The 19,506-nt window shown below is 43.1% G+C and overlaps 1 protein-coding gene across 1 annotated transcript in view; it reads left to right on the top strand.

Moving 5' to 3' along the window:
- Positions 1 to 233: 233 nt before the first annotated feature.
- LOC144688570 (cadherin-like protein 26) overlaps positions 234 to 19,506 on the top strand; it is a 106,466-nt gene continuing 87,193 nt past the window's right edge. Inside the window, exons 1-3 of the mRNA XM_078555305.1 lie at positions 234 to 527; positions 10,583 to 10,705; positions 13,803 to 13,961. Of these exons, the coding sequence (XP_078411431.1) occupies positions 240 to 527; positions 10,583 to 10,705; positions 13,803 to 13,961 (570 nt within the window). The 5' untranslated portion in view covers positions 234 to 239. The remainder of the gene's footprint in view (positions 528 to 10,582; positions 10,706 to 13,802; positions 13,962 to 19,506) is intronic.

Here is a 19,506-nt window from a genome sequence, read left to right as displayed (position 1 = left end):
TCAGTTTATTGCACATAATACAGGAATAGTGATTGGCCTAGAGTGGCACTCATCAGTTAAAAAATAATATACATTTATATAGCAACCCAAGGAAACCCAGAATTAGAAATCAAACAGATATTCTTGTGTAAAATACGTTTTTTTAATCAGGATTATTGGTCTTTGGAATTGACTTCCTGGTGATAAAAGCTTTTTCCATATTGAATCTGAAATGTTTGCTACTACTGTTTAAGTGTCACATGCAAATAATGTCTTGCTGCCAAGAACAGCCTCCTCCTGGAGCATTTCCCTCAGTCTATGGAATCTGGTTAATTACTATAGTGCTTCATCAATGTAGGAACCTGAGAATAAATAACCTATCATTAAAAACAGGAATTTCAAGTTTCACCATCCTACGGTGTTCATACCCTAAACTAGTTGTCATTTGTGACTATGGTTTGAAGAGGTTATCCAGTCTTGCATCTTTGCTGCTTTGCTTCGTCAACATGTGTTTAGGAATCTTTGTCCTGATGCTTTCTTTCACAATAGTAAGTAATAGTTTGCTTTACTCATTCGTTTTTACCTTTGAGTGGTAAATAACTATTGAACGTACCTTTCAGTCATATTGTTAAAATGAGTTTAATAAATCTGAAGCAGAATTTGTAAACGTATGATATGTTCAGCTAATATATGATAAAGTATATTGCTTTCTATATAAATTTGCTAGATCAAATAGGCTTCAAGTTTATACCTATTCAAGCTTATTGTTTTATTAACGATCAAAATACTTTTTGCAAAGTCAGTCCGCTCTATTAAATTTTATTTTATACATGACATGATGAAGTACTCTTTACATAAAATTTATTCAAGTTCAAGCATTAATTACATTTTACTTGTTTGTCATCATGGATGGTCTGTAGGTGCAAAAACAGAACCAAACCTGTGTGTGTAATACAAGAATTTTATCAAACTGCAGGCCTTGTCTTGCCACAATCTTTATCGTGAGATCTCGCTTAGTTAAGAATATTTAACAGCTCTGTAAAAGTTCTCTCTGTAGTGACACAGCTTCTTCTAAAATCCCTAGTGTCAATGTCCTTTTGAAAACCTATTAAAACATTTGAACAATTTGTCTAAACATTTGGATGGTCTGAGGTCAATAATGGTGTTATATAAATGCAAGTTCTTAATTTTTTTCTAATTATTTCATAAGAGCATGCACTGTTTTATCAAAGAAATATCTTTTGCTAAAAGGAATTTCTCAGAGCTGAGAAGTATAGCAATGTGGTGGTAACATGTTGGAGTTTTTAAAGCATGTTTTATAAAACATTTTCAGATGCAGGAATATAGTTTTTATAAAGAATTTCTGGCCTGTTAGAAAATAAATAATCCTCCACTGAAATTTATAAACCAACTGTCAGCCAAATTGTTAATGCTTCGCAACTCGTGATTTTTATATTAACCTTCTTGACTTTTATAAGTTTGTCTCTTGATTTATGAGACTGTTGGGTTGTGATGTGTGGAATTATTTTTGGAGCCGGGCAACTTCCTGAAATGACCTTGCTGGCTGTCTCAGTGAGCCAATATCAGTTGGCCTCAATCTGGCCAGTTGCATTGGGGTGCTCATCTACCTCCCCACAGATTGCTGGTTCAATTGAAATGTGGCCGGGGCCTAAAAATTGCCTCTCGCCCAATAATCAAAATTAGCTACTGCATTGTTTCTAATAGAGCTGCTGTCTATAATGGAGTAGGGCTACAGATAAAAACAAAAAGCTAAAAGCTACTGCGGATGCTGGAAATCCAAAACAAAAACAGAATTACCTGGAAAAACTCAGCAAGTCTGGCAGCATCGGCGGAGAAGAAATCAGTTAACGTTTCGAGCCTTCATGGCCCTTCGGCAGAACTGGAGCATAGTTAGAAGAAGGGAGAAATATAAATTGGTTTAAGGTGGGTGGGGAGGGGGGGTGGGTGGTGGGGGGGGTGGGGTGGAGAGACACATTGAGGGTGTGGTGTGGTGATTGTGGAGATGAGCAGATAATCAAAAGATGTCACAGACAAAAGGGTCAAAGAGGTGTTGAAGGTGGTGGTCTTTGTCTGAGAAAAGTGCTAATTAAGAATGGAAGACAGGATATTCAAAGTACAGCTCTAGTGGGGGTGGGGTGGAAAGACTAAAGGTTTTAGTTTTAGATTTAAAAATAATGGAAATAGGTGGGGAAAGAAGAATCTATATAAATTATTGAAAAAAAAAGCGGGGGGGGGGAAAGAAACGGGGTGGGGATAGGGGGAGGGGGAGTTTAAGATCTAAAGTTGTTGAATTCAATATTCAGCCCGGAGGGCTGGAAAGTGCCTAGTCGGAAGATGAGGTGCTGTTCCTCCAGTTTGCGTTGGGCTTCACTGGAACAATGCAGCAAGCCAAGGACAGACATGTTGGCAAGAGAACAGGGTGGAGTGTTAAAATGGCAAGCGACAGGGAGGTTTGGGTCTTTCTTGCGGACAGACCGCAGGTGTTCTGCAAAACGGTCGCCCAGTTTGCGTTTGGTCTCTCCAATGTAGAGGAGACTGCATTGGGAGCAACGAATGCAGTAGACTAAGTTAGGGGAAATGCAAGTGAAATGCTGCTTCACTTGAAAGGAGTGTTTGGGCCCTTGGACGGTGAGGAGAGAGGAAGTGAAGGGGCAGGTGTTGCATCTTCTGCGTGGGCATGGGGAGGTGCCATAAGTGGGGGTTGAGGAGTAGGGGGTGATGGAGGAGTGGACCAGGGTGTCCCGGAGGGAACGATCCCTACGGAATGCCGTCAGGGGGGGTGAAGGGAAGATGTGTTTGGTGGTGGCATCATGCTGGAGTTGGCGGAAATGGCGGAGGATGATCCTTTGAATGCGGAGGCTGGTGGGGTGATAAGTGAGGACAAGGGGGACCCTATCATGTTTCTTGGAAGGAGGAGAAGGCATGAGGGAGGATGCGCGGGATATGGGCCGGACACGGTTGAGGGCCCTGTCAACGACCGTGGATGGAAAACCTCGGTTAAGGAAGAAGGAGGACATGTCAGAGGAGCTGTTTTTGAAGGTAGCGTCATCAGAACAGATGCGACGGAGGCGAAGGAACTGAGAGAATGGGATGGAGTCTTTACAGGAAGCGGGGTGTGAGGAGCTGTAGTCGAGGTAGCTGTGGGAGTCGGTAGGCTTGTAATGGATATTGGTGGACAGTCTATCATCAGAAATTGAGACAGAGAGGTCAAGGAAGGGAAGAGAAGTGTCAGAGATGGACCATGTGAAGATGATGGAGGGGTGGAGATTGGAAGCAAAATTAATAAATTTTTCCAGGTCCCGACGAGAGCATGAAGCAGCACCGAAGTAATCATCGATGTACCGGAGAAAGAGTTGTGGGAGGGGGCCGGAGTAGGACTGGAACAAGGAATGTTCCACATACCCCATAAAGAGACAGGCATAGCTGGGGCCCATGCGGGTACCCATAGCCACACCTTTTATTTGGAGGAAGTGAGAGGAGTTAAAGGAGAAATTGTTCAGTGTGAGAACAAGTTCAGCCAGACGGAGGAGAGTAGTGGTGGATGGGGATTGTTGGGGCCTCTGTTCAAGGAAGAAGCTAAGGGCCCTCAGACCATCCTGGTGGAGGATGGAGGTGTAGAGGGATTGGACATCCATGGTGAAGAGGAAGCGGTTGGGGCCAGGGAACTGGAAATTGTTGATGTGACGTAAGGTGTCAAAGGAATCACGGATGTAGGTGGGAAGGGACTGGACAAGGGGAGAGAGAAGGGAGTCAAGATAACGAGAAATGAGTTCCGTGGGGCAGGAACAGGCTGACACGATCGGTCTGCCAGGACAGTTCTGTTTGTGGATTTTGGGTAGGAGGTAGAAGCGGGCCGTCCGAGGTTGGGCGACTATCAAGTTGGAAGCTGTGGGAGGAAGATCTCCAGAGGAGATGAGGTCAGTGACAGCCCTGGAAACAATGGCTTGATGTTCTGTGGTGGGGTCATGGTCCAGGGAGAGGTAGGAGGAAACGTCTGCGAGTTGACGCTCAGCCTCCGCGAGGTAGAGGTCAATGCGCCAGACAACAACAGTACCACCCTTGTCAGCGGGTTTGATGACAATGTTGGGGTTGGACCTGAGAGAACGGAGTGCAGTGAGTTCAGAGAGAGACAGATTAGAATGGGTGAGAGGAGCAGAGAAATTGAGACGGCTAATGTCACGCCGACAGTTCTCAATGAAAAGATCAAGAGAAGGTAAGAATCCAGAGGGAGGGGTCCAAGTGGAGGGAGAATATTGGAGGTGGGTAAAAGGATCCGTTGAATGGGGAGAGGACTCCTGCCCAAAGAAGTGAGCACGGAGACGAAGACGGCAGAAGAAGAGTTCAGCATCATGCCGAGCCCGAAATTCATTGAGATGAGGGCGTAAGGGTATGAAACTAAGTCCTTTGCTGAGCACTGAACGTTCAGCATCGGAGAGGGGAAGGTCAGGGGGTATAGTGAATACGCGGCTGGGGCTACAGATTCCCAGGTCAGCACAAAAATTAGTGCTTAATAAAATGAGGAAATTTCTGGCTAATCCTACAATTCTGTTGTACGGAAAAGCGGGAGAACATTGAAAAGAAGGATGTGCTATATCTATGCTTTGCTTTACTTTTCAATAGGATTTACGATTCTATAGCTGCTTGGCCTAGTTCAGACCCATGGGGATAATCTTAACATTTATGGTCAGGCGAAGAATGAGTTATAAGGGAATCAACCACCCATTTTACACTCTGCCCTATTTTGAAGAGTTATATTTAGTTTGCTGTCCAATCAGTTACAGAAAGTGAAATTAAAAAAGAAGGAAAGTAAGATGGCATTAACACAAAGGAATATAAGTGACAGATAATAGAGAGAATTTATTGAAATTTGTGAAAAATGTCATACCCAAACCTGACCCACCTTGAACCTGCCTATTTGCAGTTTTAATGGATTGGGAGACTGTGAACTACTCATAGAAGGTGGATTGATTATTTCAATATTATAATGAGACAGCTGTTCTCAGATTTTATCTGCCTTTCGAGTTCAACAGTGGCTGGCCAAGTTTCTGGGCCTCAGAACCCAGCATCTTAAAGGGAGGCGAGGACTGCTACATGGAAGTGGTAAGTGCCATTCCAGCACTGCTTCCTCCTCACCTACCAAACACACCTGCTTCCCCTCCAACCCCCCAGGATTGCAGACCACCCCACCAGGATCACAAACCCCAGCTACACTCCTCAGGATCACAAACATCTCTCACCCCGTCAGTCTCACTGATCACTCCCTCTGATGGATCACTGACCCCCTCCCTTCCCCCAGATCAAAACCCACAGGATCAAAATGCCCACTCCTCTAAATCTATCCTAGCAGCTGGCTCCGTACCTGCTCTTGAACTACACTCTTCTGCAGTGCATTCCCCACCTGATGTGATGCCAAACTTGTTACTCAGGCTAGCTTCCAGATGGCGAAACCAGTTTACAAAAGGAGATCCATGCTGAAAACTCCACAGTGTTTGGGGTGCCCAAGGTCCTTGTCCCTCACTTGGAAAACCAGCCCCATAAGAAATAAGAACAGGAGTAGAAGGTTTGGCCCCTCGAGACTGCTCAGCCATTCAATAAGATCATGGCTGATCTTCTTGTGTTTTGATTTCCACATTCCCATCTAAACCCAATAACCTTAGATTCTTGTTAGGCAAGGGAATCAATCTACCTCTGCCTTAAAAATATTCATTGACTCCGCCTCCATCACCTTCTGAGGCACAGAATTTCAAAGTCACACAACCCTCTAAGAGAAAAAAATTCTCCTCATCTAAGTCCTAAATGGGCGACCCCTAAATTTAAAATAGTGGCCCCTAGTTCTGGATTCACCCACAAGAGGAAACATCCTTTTGACATCCACCTTGTTGAGGCTGTTCAGGACCTTGTATACTTCAATCAAATCATCCCTCACTCTTCTAAACTCCAGTGGAAACAAGCCCAGTCTGTCCAACATTTCCTCATAAGACAACCCACTTATTCCAGGTATCAGTCTAGTAAACCTCCTTTGAACCGTCTCCAATGCATTTACATCCTTCCTTAAATAAGGAGACCAAAACTGCACACAGTATTCGAGGTGCAGTCTCACCAATGCCCTGTATAACTGAAGCATAACATCCTTACTTTTATGTTCAATCCCTCTCGTAATAAAGGATAGCATTCCATTAGCCTTCTTAATTATTTGCTGTACCTGCATACTAACTTCTTGTGACTCACGCACTAGAACACCTAGATCCCTCTGCACCTCAGAATTATGCATCTGTTCTCCATATATGTAATACTCTGCTCTTTTGTTCTTCCTACCAAAGTGAACAACTTCATATTTTCCCACATTAAACTCTATTTGCCAGATCTTTGCCCACTCACTCAACCTCTCTATATCCATCTGCAACTTCTTCATGTCCTCTTGACAACATACTTTCCTACTTTCTTTTTATCATCTGCAAATTTAGCTACCATGCCTTCACTCACCTCATCTAAGTCATTGATGTAAATTGTAAAAAGTTGAGACTCCAGTACAGAACCCTGTGGGACTCCACTCGTCACATCCTGCCAATCCAAAAAAGACCCATTTATGCATACTCTCTGCTTTCTGCCAGCCAGCCAATCTTCTTTCCATAATATATTACCCCCCCCCGCGCCATGCGCTTCTATTTTCTGTAATAATCTTTGATGTTGCACTTTATTAAATGTCTTCTGGAAATCTAAGTACAGTACATCTACAGTCTCCCCTTTATCCATTGTGCATGCTACTCCTTCAAAAAAACTCCAATAAATTGGTTAAATATGATTTTCCTTTCACAAAACCATGCTTACTCTTCCTGATTGGCTTGAGCTCTTTTAAGTGCCCAACTATAACCTCCTTAATGATTGATTCTAATAACTTCCCCACAACAGACGTCAAGCTAACTTGTCTATAGTTTCCTGTTTTCTGCATCCCTCCCTTCTTGAATAGCTCTTCACTAGAATCCCCAGTCTGTATTTATAGGCACTCCTCAGCTCCCCACTGTCTCCCGCAAGTCCTCTCCGCTCTGACTCCCAGCAAGATAGGCCGCTCTGCAATCCCCGGTCTGGATTTATAGGCTCTCCTCAGCTCCCAACTGTCACCTGCAGGTCCGCTCTGCTCTGACTCCCAGCAAGGTAGAACTGAATTAAAATTGAGGTCCATAAATCTATTACATATACATTATTACAATAAGTGTGGAGTTCCTAATTTAAATTTTACATGCAAATGTATAGAAAGGAACATGGGAGCAGGAGTCGGCCATTTGGCCCCTCGAGTCTGCTCCACCATTCAAGTAGATCATGACTGATCTTCCATTTTAAGCCATTTTCCTGCACTATCCACATAATCCTTTATATCGTTAATATCCAGAAACCTATCAATCTCTGTCTTGAATATACTCAATCACTGAGTCATTACAGCTTGCTGGGGGAAAGAATTCCCAAGATTCACCACTCTCTGACCAAAGAAATCCCTCCTCATCATATTCCTAAATGGCCTACCTCTTATGCTGAGACTGTGTCCTCTGGTTTTAGACCCACCCCCAACCCCCAGTCAGGGGAAACATCTTTCCTGCACCTACCCTGTTAAGCCCTGTAAGAATTTTATACGTTCAATGAGATCACCTCTCATTCTTCTAAACTATGGCAAATACAGGTTCAGTCTCAATTTCTCCTCATAGGACAATCCCACTATCCCAAAAATATCCTTCCTTAAGTAAGGAGGTCAAAACTGTGCACAATACTCCGAGGGGAAAATTTTCTCCCCGTCAGGCAGGCTGGGTGGGAGCGGGTGCAGGCCGGCGCAGATCATATCGCCGCCTGCAATTGGCTGCACGCCACCATTTTACGTGGGTGGACCAATAAATTCACAGAGCTGCCTCAGGGAAACCAATTTCATTATGGAAAATTGGAAAAGCAGAAAAATAAAATTACTCAGACATGTCCCCTCATGTGACATTGTCATATGAACTGGGACATGTTTATGAATTTTCATAACACATTTTATTTAATTAATAAACACTTCATGAAACCTCATCCCGCCCGTGGATGAGGTTCCATGAAAAAATGCGAAGGCCGCCGGGGCTCTCCGCCTGCCCGCCAACATTAAGGTTGAATGGGCAGCCCTGCCAAGTACTTCAATTAGATCATTAATGGCCTTAACAGGCCTTTGACAGTTCAGCAGGTGCGCAGCCGACTCCAGCGTGCACCTGCCGAACTGAAGATCAGAATGAGGCGCGGTGATGTCGGGACGCATGCCCAACGTCATTGCACATCATTTTACGCGTTGGCATGTGGGGCTCACCCCTGCACGCCGAATGGAAGACTCTGGCCCAAGTGTTGTCTCGCCAAGGCTCTATACAACTGCACAAAGACATCCTTCTTCCTGTACTTAAATCCTCTTGCAACAAAGGCTAACTGACATACCATTTGCTTTCTTAATTGCTTGTTGAACCTGCATGCCCACTTTCAGTGATTTATGAACACTGAAACCCAGGTCCCTTTGCACATCAACACTTTCCAACCTCTCATTATTTAAGAAATACACTGCATTTCCATTTTTCCTACCAAAGTTGATAATTTCACATTTTTCCACATTATATTGCATCTGCCAGATTCTTGCCCACTCATTCTATCTGTCTAAATCTCCCTGAAGCCTCTTTGAACTCCTTCACAACTCACATTCACACCAATTTTTGTGTCATCAGCAAATTTGGAAATAATTGCTGGTAGTACAGAACTTGAATATTGCTGAAAAAGAGACATGTCAAAGCTTTTCACCTTACACTCATCAGGACAATTCGTAAGAATACTAATATAAGGGAAAACCAACAATTTATAGAGTATGAGAAGAGAGTGCTGATTGGTTGGCAAGTGGACTCTGACTGGTTGAGGCATTGCCATGGAGAATGCACCAGTGATGGTGGATGACAGTTAATTGCAAAGCATTGCTTAAAATATAAACCAGGCAGCTTGACCCTGATTGGCCAAGGCATTGCCCCGAGGAATGAGTCAGCGAATGGCTATCACTTATTTCGCAACACTAATGCTGCTCTCTCTGATTTTCACACTGAAGTCCCAATCTGTCTCTCTGCACTTTTAACCCCGCTGCTCTTGCTGATTCTCACAATGAAGTCCTGCTCTGTCTCTCTGCACTTTTAACCCCCGTTGCTGCTCTTGCTGATTCTCACAATGAAGTCCTGCTCTGCCTCTCTGCACTTTTAACCCCCGCTGCTGCTCTTGCTGATTCTCACAATGAAGTCCTGCTCTGTCTCTCTGCACTTTTAACCCCCGCTGCTGCTCTTGCTGATTCTCACACTGAAGTCCTGCTCTGTCTCTCTGCACCTTTAAGCCCTGCTGCTGCTCTTGCTGATTCTCACAATGAAGTCCTGCTCTGTCTCTCTGCACTTTTAACCCCTGCTGCTGCTCTTGCTGATTCTCACAATGAAGTCCTGCTCTGTCTCTCTGCACTTTTAACCCCCGCTGCTGCTCTTGCTGATTCTCACACTGAAGTCCTGCTCTGTCTCTCTGCACCTTTAAGCCCTGCTGCTGCTCTTGCTGATTCTCACAATGAAGTCCTGCTCTGTCTCTCTGCACTTTTAACCCCCGCTGCTGCTCTTGCTGATTCTCACACTCAATTCAAACTCCAGGTCTGTCCTGTTGTTAACAAGAAGATGCAAAAAGAGGCATTAATTGCATGTAACAGGAGTGGTGAAAATTTATTGGGTACAATGTATGATTCGAGTATTCTGGGCAGGGCTTTCCCGTTGTCGAGCGGGGGGTGGGCCCGCTCGCCGGCACGTAAAATGACGCACCCCATTTAAATTTTCAGGTAGGCAGGGGTGCAGCAAAATCAGCTGTGCACCCGCCGACCTGTCACTGGTCAATCGAGGCCATTAACAGAGTCATTTAACTAATTAATGGACCTGCCCGTCCAACCTTAAGGTTGGCGGGCAAGCCAGGAACCCCGGCGGGAATTAGAAAAAGCATGAAACCTCATCCATGGGTGGGATGAGGCTTCATGTAGGTTTTAAAAAGTTTTATTAAAGTTTTTGTTAAAATTAAGGACATGTCCCAACTCATGTGACAGTGTCACATGAGGGGTCATGTCAGGGAATTTTTTTTCTTTCTGTTTTTAATATTTTTTATTGTAGAGCCAATCTCCCTGAGGCAGCACTTAGCCTCAGGGAGATGAGTGCACTCTTTTGCGCGCATGCGCATAACAGAGCACTCTCGATTTAGGGATTCCCCCCGCCCGCACAGGGAGTGCATAGCGCTTCCATGCGACGTCGCACTGAGCGGGCTTTAATTGGCCTGCCCACGTAAAATGGGGCTGCGCCCCCGATCGGGAGGTGCCTGTGCGCACTCGCCATTCAACTTTGCCCCCGACGGGGGGAAAATCCTGCCCACTGATTTTTTAACTCTAAGTAGGATTTCTTACTGGTTTGTATTGGAGCAATATCATATCTTCAGAGTGGAACCTACGAAATTTATTAAGCTATTTGGCATAGTGATCAATGTTAATTTTGGATATTTAAATGTTAAATATTGGAATTCTTAATTTTAGGACCTGTGCAGAGTAGAGTCACAGCATTCAGTGGTCTTGCACCGTCAGAAGAGAAGATGGATTTCTGGTACTTTCCAAATTCTCGAAGATGATCCAGGACCTTACCCTAAAAAAGCAATAAAGGTATGCTATCAATGAGAGGAAAAGAAAAAGGAGAATTTTTTTTAGCTACTAAATGGATAATGAAAAATCTCCAAATCTTTCAGGGAGCCATTAGTTGGTACAATTTTAATATCTATTTGTTGCTTTAAATTGTGTATTTTGTGTCTGTATGTACATGGTCTCATGAATAATATAGATGCCTGGATTTTTGCAGCCTTATGTCTAAGCATTACGATTCATCGAATGTCTGACAGAGAAATTAGCTTGGTATTGGCTATTTAAATTAATTTGGTCCTGGTTACTTTCTTGAAGATAGCTAACAAGCTGACTTTTATAATCAAGGCATCTTTCCATTTTATGTTCTTTCCAAGTTGCTCCATTGTACGGGTCTGCCTGGGCTGCTCTTGTGCCTTGCTCTGTGGCATAAATTCTGGAACTCTTAAATATCTCCTGTGTCCTCAACAGCACTGTGAACAACAGCCAGAAGAATTGAACCTTGCTCTGTGTGAAGCATGAACAGTGGCGTAGACCAATTAGGCAAAATGGCCTGTTTCTGTCTTGCATACAGCATGGGTGGATACCATTGATCCCAGTATAGTGTACAGCTGAAACATAGATCACAATCCAACTGCCAGTTGAATCATTATGCTTGTGTAAATTGGCTGAAACTCTGGGCTGGGTTTCATGCCAACCCCACCCCCACCCACCCACCGCCAGTGGGTTTGTAAATGGTGGATTTTCTTAAAGTCCCACCACCTACTTGACCTAAATGAAATTTTACAGGGGGCGTTGGAGGCATCTGTTGGCCTGCCCTTTCCCAATTGAGGCCATTAAGTGGACAATTAATGGCCACTTAAAGGGTATTCCCTGCCCAGCCTCAATATTGAGGCCAGCAGGAGGAGTTCAGGAGTAGGAGAGAAGCCTGGAAAGTCACCCTGCATGGGCCTCTGGCAGGAAGGGTGGGGAGGGTGCCTCCTTTAATGTTTCCTTTCCATATTGGGCACCCCCCCCTCAAGGTCTACCACCCACAGGTGCTCCCCTTCCCCCCTGACCTCTCTATCCGGGCCCCCACCGCTCTATCCTTACCTCCCTGGTACTCACTTCCCCTCCCTGCCTGTACTTAACTGGTCCTGGACTCTGTGGCTTTGAATCTGGGGATCACTTATAGTCCCAGTCCTGGCCACCGCTGCTACTGGTGCTGCTGGGATTACAGAGTACCAGCCAATCAGATTGGCTGGAAGCTCTCTGAGGTGGGACTTCCTCCAAAATGAGGGACAGAAGTCCTGCTTTCAGCCAATTAAAACTCCTTGACGTGTTGAATAGCAGCAGAGCTGCCGGTATCGGTGGTGATGCATTCCCCACTGATTCTTCAGGTGGCTGGCAGGAAACCTCACCATCCAAAAAATCCTGCCCCAAGAGTTTATCTGTTCCGTATGTGTTTGGCTTTTTTTCATACTCTTCCTGCCTCTTATTTTTCTGATTTCTCTCTGTTTTATTTTAATATCTCAGGTTTTTTAAAATTATTTTTCTCGCACGTTCTCTGCTTCTTCTTTTCCATCGTGGTCTCTTCCCTTGTTTGCCTATCTCCCTCAATTTTTCTCTCTCATACTTTCTTTGTCTCTTTTTATCACTAATGCTCAGCATCCCTTAATTCTCTCCCTCTGTTTCTCCAGTTTGGATGAGGCTAAGAATATGAACAAGGTAAGAGAGGGCCTCTGCGTGTGAAAGGGAGAAATTAAAAGAAACAAGAGACAAGGGGTGGGATTTTTCACTATTCTGAAATTCTGGTGCATTTTTGGTGGGGCTGGAAGTGCCCAAGGGAAGCAATGAGATCTGAGCTAAAGCATAAAAATGACACGTTAAAACCTGGCTTAAGATGGCAGATATTCTTTGACAGCATTTCAGTAACTTGATGAGAAATTGAACTGGACTAGCCATATAGATAATATGGCTACAAGAGCAGGTCAGAGGCTAGGAATCCTGCAACAAGTAACTCACTTCCTGACTCCCCAAAGCCTGTCCACCATCTACAAGTTACAAGTCAGGAGTGTGATGGAATACTCTCCACTTGCCTGGATGAGTGCAGCTCCAACATTACTAAAGAAGCTTGACACCATCCAGGACAAAGCAGCCCACCTGATTGGCACCCCATGCACAAACTCCCTCCACCACAGATGCACAGTGGCAGCAATGTGTACCACCTACAAGATACACTGAAGGAGCTCACCAAGACTCCTCAGGCAGCACCTTCCAAACCCATGACCGCTATCATCTAGGACAATGGCAGCCGACGCATGAGAACACCACCATCTGGAAGCTCTCCTCCAAGCCACACACTAACCTAACTTGGAAATATTTCACCATTCCTTCAGTGTCGCTGGGTCAAAATCCTGGAACTCCCTCCCTGACGCCACTGTGGGTGTACCTACACCACATGGACTGCAGCGGTTCAGAAGACAGCTCACCACCACTTTCTCGAGGGCAATTAGGGATGGGCAATAAATGCTGGCCTAGCCAGCGCCGCCCACATCCCATGAATGAATATAAAAATAATACTATATGTAGTGCTGTATCTTCTGCTGTGAGAAAGGCAGGATGCTAGAGTAAATAATAGACAATACTTACCAAGATGCCAATGTCCAGGTCTACAGGCATTGGCACGCCTACAGACAGGTGGACTGGGTGGAAATTATCTCACCATCTCCAGAACAGCAGAGTACATTAATCAATTAAAATAACAATAAATGGGTTATTTTAACAGAGAGGCATTTTTGCTTAACAACTTATACGTTGCAACTATAATAGCACAGCGTAAATTCAAGGGAAAAGTGTTTAACGAGGGTGCACTATGTTTGATAGTTAAGGCCTGAGAAATATTTTTTATATTTCAATAAAATACTATTATAAGATCATTCTATTCACAACAACTTTATTTCCACAAGTAACAATTTTGAGTATTGCTGAGAAAAGAGGCATACCGTCAAAGATTTTTGTCTTGCACTCATCAGGACAAGTGATGAATGCAATTTAAAAGCTTTGACAGGCAGTCTCTTTTTTCAGCAATATTCAAGTTCTGTACTACCAAGCAACTATTACTAACAATTTTGTTCTTTTGCAGCTTTCCAATGACAAGTCACAAAACCATACAATATTGTTTTCAATTAAAGGACAAGGTGTGGACACTGAACCTGAGAAAGGCTTGTTTACAATTGATCGCGAGACTGGACAAATATTTATCCATCACAAAATTGATCGTGAGAAAACAGAAGAGTTGGTGGTACAAATTATTTTTATCTGAATTTTTTAGACAACAGTTTTGCTGTGTGATTCAATGCACTTATGTTGGAGCCTATAACTTACATGTGTTTGTTCTGTGTCGACTAACATAAAAATGTGCAAGAGTTAGAAACCCATGGTCCCACTTCACAACCTTATCACAGCTGGGGAGGGAGTTGCAATGTGCTGAAATTCTGAGTCACACAATTAGGCCCAGATTTTTGCTTCCAGGTCGGGTGTGCAGAGATGGGACATTTCCCAGCTCCGCAAACCTGACCTGGGAAAAAACGAGGTCTGGAAATTGGGATTTTCATTCCAGGGAGGTGGGCAGGTTTAGAAGTTGCCGCCTTCGAAGTGAGTGCAGAGGCTGCCGGGTGCATAGACAGGCTGGCTGCAAGGCCTGCCTCTGTGCTTCGGTACTGTGTGAAAGATTGGAAAAAAACAATAAAACAAAAAACATCAGTCCAGCCCTCACCCCTCACCCCTCTCATCCCCCATACACTCTCCATGCCTCATGCATGCCAATTCATGCAACTCTATGCCCATCTAACCAGCCTGCCATAGCCCCTCATATTCCCTATGCCATCCTATGCCCTTCCACCCATCGCTCATCCCCTCACACCTCATATTCCAGCCCATGCCCCATTCATCCCCATGGCCCTTTATAGCCCCTATGGTACCCTATGCCCCTCTACCCACCCCACAGCCCCTCATAGTTCCTTTGCCAACCCATGTTCCCCACTCATCCTATGGCCTTTTATAGCCCCTATGCTTGCCGATGCCCCTCTATCCACCCCTCAATGACCCCTCATGCCCCATGCAACCCATGCCCCCACTCATCCCCATGGCCCTGTCGAGCCCCTCTGTCAACTTAATTCCAACTCATGCCAATGCCTGGCCACCACCCACCACCCTTTGCCCTTACCTGCATCATGCTAACTCATCTAGTATCCACCATAGGCAAATCTCAAGAGCCATGCTGACTTAAAATAAATTTGTGTTTATTGGTGATAACACTATTTTAAGAAACACTCTCATTGATAAAACAAAACATTCAATGCATTGAAATTCCTTCAACTAATCTCTTATGATAACATACTTAACAGGCACCCCGCTGTGACAATTAAGGTTGTAAAATCAGTCATGCAGCACAAATCCGATAGTGATAACCCTCAGGCTTATGTCAACTAGCAGAGTGAAATAGCCAGCACTATATATATTTTTTAAAACTCCACACTTTTTAAAAAATTTAAAGCCCAGCAGAATTAAATCCCTTGACAGCTTTGACAGTTCCAATGAACTTTGACAGTTGCAATGAAGTTTGACAGTTCTTTGACAGCTTTGACAGTTAAATGAGTTTATGCATCTTCATTTCTACTTCTAACAATCCTGAAGGGAACCTGATTTATCCCAAAGGGTACCCTACCTCCACCAAAGGGCACCAGACCTCTCTCAAAGGTGTCCTGGAACCATATCCCACCTCTCCAAAAGGGTGCCCTAGCTTTACAAATTAATCTGCAAGGTTCAGACCTGTTCCTACCAGGTCTAATCAGCACACTTTGGGTTTCAGACTCATACCTCACCAAAATCGCATGAGTGGAGATAGCTGCTGATTTATATGGGGCAGCTGCCTCCAGGAACCATGAATGTGCTATTATTCCTCCTACAAAATTGCTGGAGGTCAGTTTTGGGGGTGGGGCTTCCGGACTTGGGCCTCTGCTGGTATTTTCACATCTGCATGAAAATTTAGGCCTTAGAGTGATTTTGGGGAATTCCTGTGTCTGTATTCATGCAGATGGGGCATCATAGGTGGTGGGGTTCAGGACAGTAAAATATTTCACAGAGTAGAGCTGGCAAGGTGTTCAAAGACTGCTTATCCTTACCACAAGGACACGTGAGTGATAATTTTATGCCTTTAACAGACTGGAACAGTCCTGTAGATACTACTTTTGTGCTGTGAAATATTGAATGGTTGCTTTTTGCAAGTGTAACAGCCTTTTGTTTTACAGCCTTGCTGCAATTTCCAAAGGGAACAATATATTTGGCTGCTAGTTGCTAAAGGAGAGGCATTGGCATAGTGGTATTGTCACTTGAATGGTGATCCAGGGTATTGCTCTGGGGACCAGGGTTCAACTCCCACCATGGCAGATAGTGAAATTTAAATTCAATAAAAATCCGGAATTAAAAGTCTGATACTAAACATGAAACCGTTGCTGACTGTTATTAAAAAAAAAACCCATCTGGTTCACTAATGTCCTTCAGGGAAGGAAATCTGCTAGTCTGATCTACATGTGACTCCAGGCCTACAGCACTGTGGTTGATTCTTAAAGCCCCCTGAGCAAGGGCAATTAGGGATAAATGCTGGCCTAGCCAGTGATGCCCAAATACCATGAACAAATAAAAAATAAGAAAAGATTTGCACACTTACACTGCACTCACTTCTAGGAGAAAATTTAACAGGCCTTTGCCAGATGGTTTACATGGTGGGAAGGGAGAAACAATCCATGGGTGGCTGTCCTGCCACCCTCCCACCGACCATTGACCTGTGTACAATTTTATGGGGGAAGTCAAGGCCAGCCCTCACTCCAGTTAAGTGACACAATGGCCACTTTTTGCCAGTCCCAATTTTGAGACCAGTGGGAGGAGGTTGGGGATGCGGGAATCCTAGTTGGTTACCCTGCTTGGGCCTCAGGTGGGAAAGTGGGGGTGGGGGGTGAGTTTCTATCACTGACCCATTTCCTGATTGTGCTCTCGCCCACCAAGTTCTGCCCCACAGTTGTGATGTGGCAGATGGCGTGTGCCAGGCAGATCAAATCCACGAGGGGAACTTGATCATGCTATCACAACGATTTTACAATTTGTATTTATTTCGAGATGTGTGCCCTGAATTCAGAAGTAATACATGCACCACGACTTCAGAGATTTAAAAAAAAACTCAATTAAACATTTAACAAAAGAAAAGATTTCACGTACATACATAGGTCTACAAATTACTACTATAATAACTCCTAAAACCACTGGTTATTAATTAATCTGGATTCCTGTTTCACCCCCATCCAGGCAAATGTAAAAAAAATAGATTTTAAACAGACTTCTGCAAGTTGACACAATAACCTGGATAGTAGAATTCAAAGTGTCTTTTCCCAGCATCGGGTTCTGTAGATAGCAGTCTTAATGCACAAAAACTGGAGACTTCTCACACCTCCTCCTAACACATAGCCTCATTCTGCTTTATACATGTTTCTCTCTTTTAATGTGTAAATCCCATTTTCCATATGTCTTTGGAACTTTACCTTTCTCATAATATAAACCTTTAATGTTGTCACTATATGTTGTCAATAACCCTTGAGAAAAATAAACACATTCATCAGCTTGCTTGTCTGGCTATTTGTAAACAAACTGAGATCTCTTTGAAAACAAAATCCCCTTTCTATCTAAAAATGCAAATTCCCTTTAAACCTTACATGCTAAGACCCAACCATGTTTACTCATTAACAGATTAAAGACCCTTCTACACCTTACTTCTTTGATACTTCAACTTTCAGTCAACTTGACTACAAGATGCAATTAAATCCACCCCCCTCCCACCACACACACACATGCTATCCAAGCCCCACTATTAAACTATGTTTACAATAAATCACAATAATATTATGAGAATTATTATACTTTCATGATACCCCACTCATTACCAAAAAAATGAACCATCATAATTTAAAAATTTTGGCTTCATTTTCTTAACCCATCTTACACTACCTTCTGTACTTATTTATATACCCACACTATTACATTACCAGATGCATGCATTAACATAACAGAATATATACAAATCATTACTATCAACAGAAGTCATTTCAGTCCCATATCCATGTTTTAAATGTCCATTTCCATTTCAGCTTTAAACTCTTGGCAATGCATCTGCAATTAGAATTTCTCATCCAGCCACATTTATAATCTGTAGATTAAATGGTTGCAGTAATAGGCTCCATCTGAACTTTGGTCTCAAAATTTGTCCAGAAACTTTAAAGGATTGAGATCTGTGTAAACAATTGTTTCTGACGAATTGTTTGCAACGTAAACCTTGAAATGCTGTAATGCTAACACCAGATCCAGAGTGTCCTTTTTGATTGTTGAATATTTTCCCTGTTGTACCTTCAACTTCCATGAAAAATACCCTATTAGTTTCAATTCCAGTTTCAACTTCCTGCAATAGTATGGCCCCAATGCTTATATCGCTTGCGTCAATGGCCAACTTAAATTGCTTGGCATATTTGGGTACTGCTAAAACTGGTGTCGTAGTCAATACGGTTTTCAAACTGACAAATGTCTTCTGACACTCCTGTGTCCATTGAAACATTTTGTTCTTTTTTAATAGTTCAGTCAATGGAGCAACCACACTGCTAAAATTTGGTGCAAATTTCTGGTAAAATCCACTCATGCCCAGAAATCTCAAAACTTCTCATTTTGTTGTAGGCACTGGGAAATCCATGATAGCTTTGACTTTCACATCTCTCTGAACTATCTTACTATGTCCAAATGGTATGGCCTAAATATGTAACTTGCGCTTTTGCATGTTCACTTTTTACCAAGTTCATCAGCAAATTAACTTCTTGTAGTTGACTATATAATTCTTCCAGATGTTGGAAATGCTCCTCCCACAATTGACTGAAACTATCAAGTCGTCAATATTAACAGCACAATTGCTCAGTCCTGCATTTACTTTGTTTGTCAGTCTTTGAAATGTTGTGGGTACATTTTTCATATCAAATGGCATGACTTTAAATGGATGTAGTCCATCTGGCATCACAAAAGCTGATATCTCCTTTGTTCTCTCTGATAATGGTACTTGCCAATATCCTCTCAGCAAGTCAATCTTTGTGATAAACTTTGATTGTCCCATTTTCTCAATACAATCTTCCAACCGTGGTATAGAATTTGAATCCACTTTTGTCACTGCATTCACCTTTCATGTTCCATCTGATACCATCACAATAGGCAAACTCCAGTTACTGCAAGTAGACTCAATTATGTAATTTTGAAGCATGAATTCAATTTCTTTCTGTACTTGTGATAACATTGCTGGATCTAATCTATCAGGGCATTGCCTTATTAAGGATGAAACTTCTACACTCACATCATGTGTAGCTAAATTTGTCTTCCCCAGCTTATTCCCACAAATAACTTTGTGTGACTGCAATAGCTTCTCCAAATCACTTTGACACTTGCTTGGAAGATAACTCAATATTACATTTAAATTTTCAAGTATCCCCCTCATTATCCAATTTGATTAGAGGAAAATCAAATTCAGAATCCTTCGTTTCTACCTCTACCTACTACCACTAATACCTCCTTTTGGTCCTCTTCCCTGTCAAAATACTTTTTAAGCATATTTACATGACACACCCTCTGCTTCTTTCTTTTATCTGGAGTATTTATTAAATAATTTACTTCACTCAGTTTCTTTTCAATCCTGTAAGGCCTACTAAACCTTGCCTTTAATGAGTCATCCAATACTGGTAACAAAACTAACTCTTTTGCCCCAGCAA

Source organism: Cetorhinus maximus, chromosome 13 (genome assembly GCF_964194155.1).
Source record: "Cetorhinus maximus chromosome 13, sCetMax3.hap1.1, whole genome shotgun sequence".
NCBI classification, from domain to species: Eukaryota; Metazoa; Chordata; class Chondrichthyes; order Lamniformes; family Cetorhinidae; genus Cetorhinus; species Cetorhinus maximus.
The sequence above is the reverse complement of the archived record's forward strand: the minus strand, read 5'-3'. Positions and strand labels throughout refer to the sequence as shown.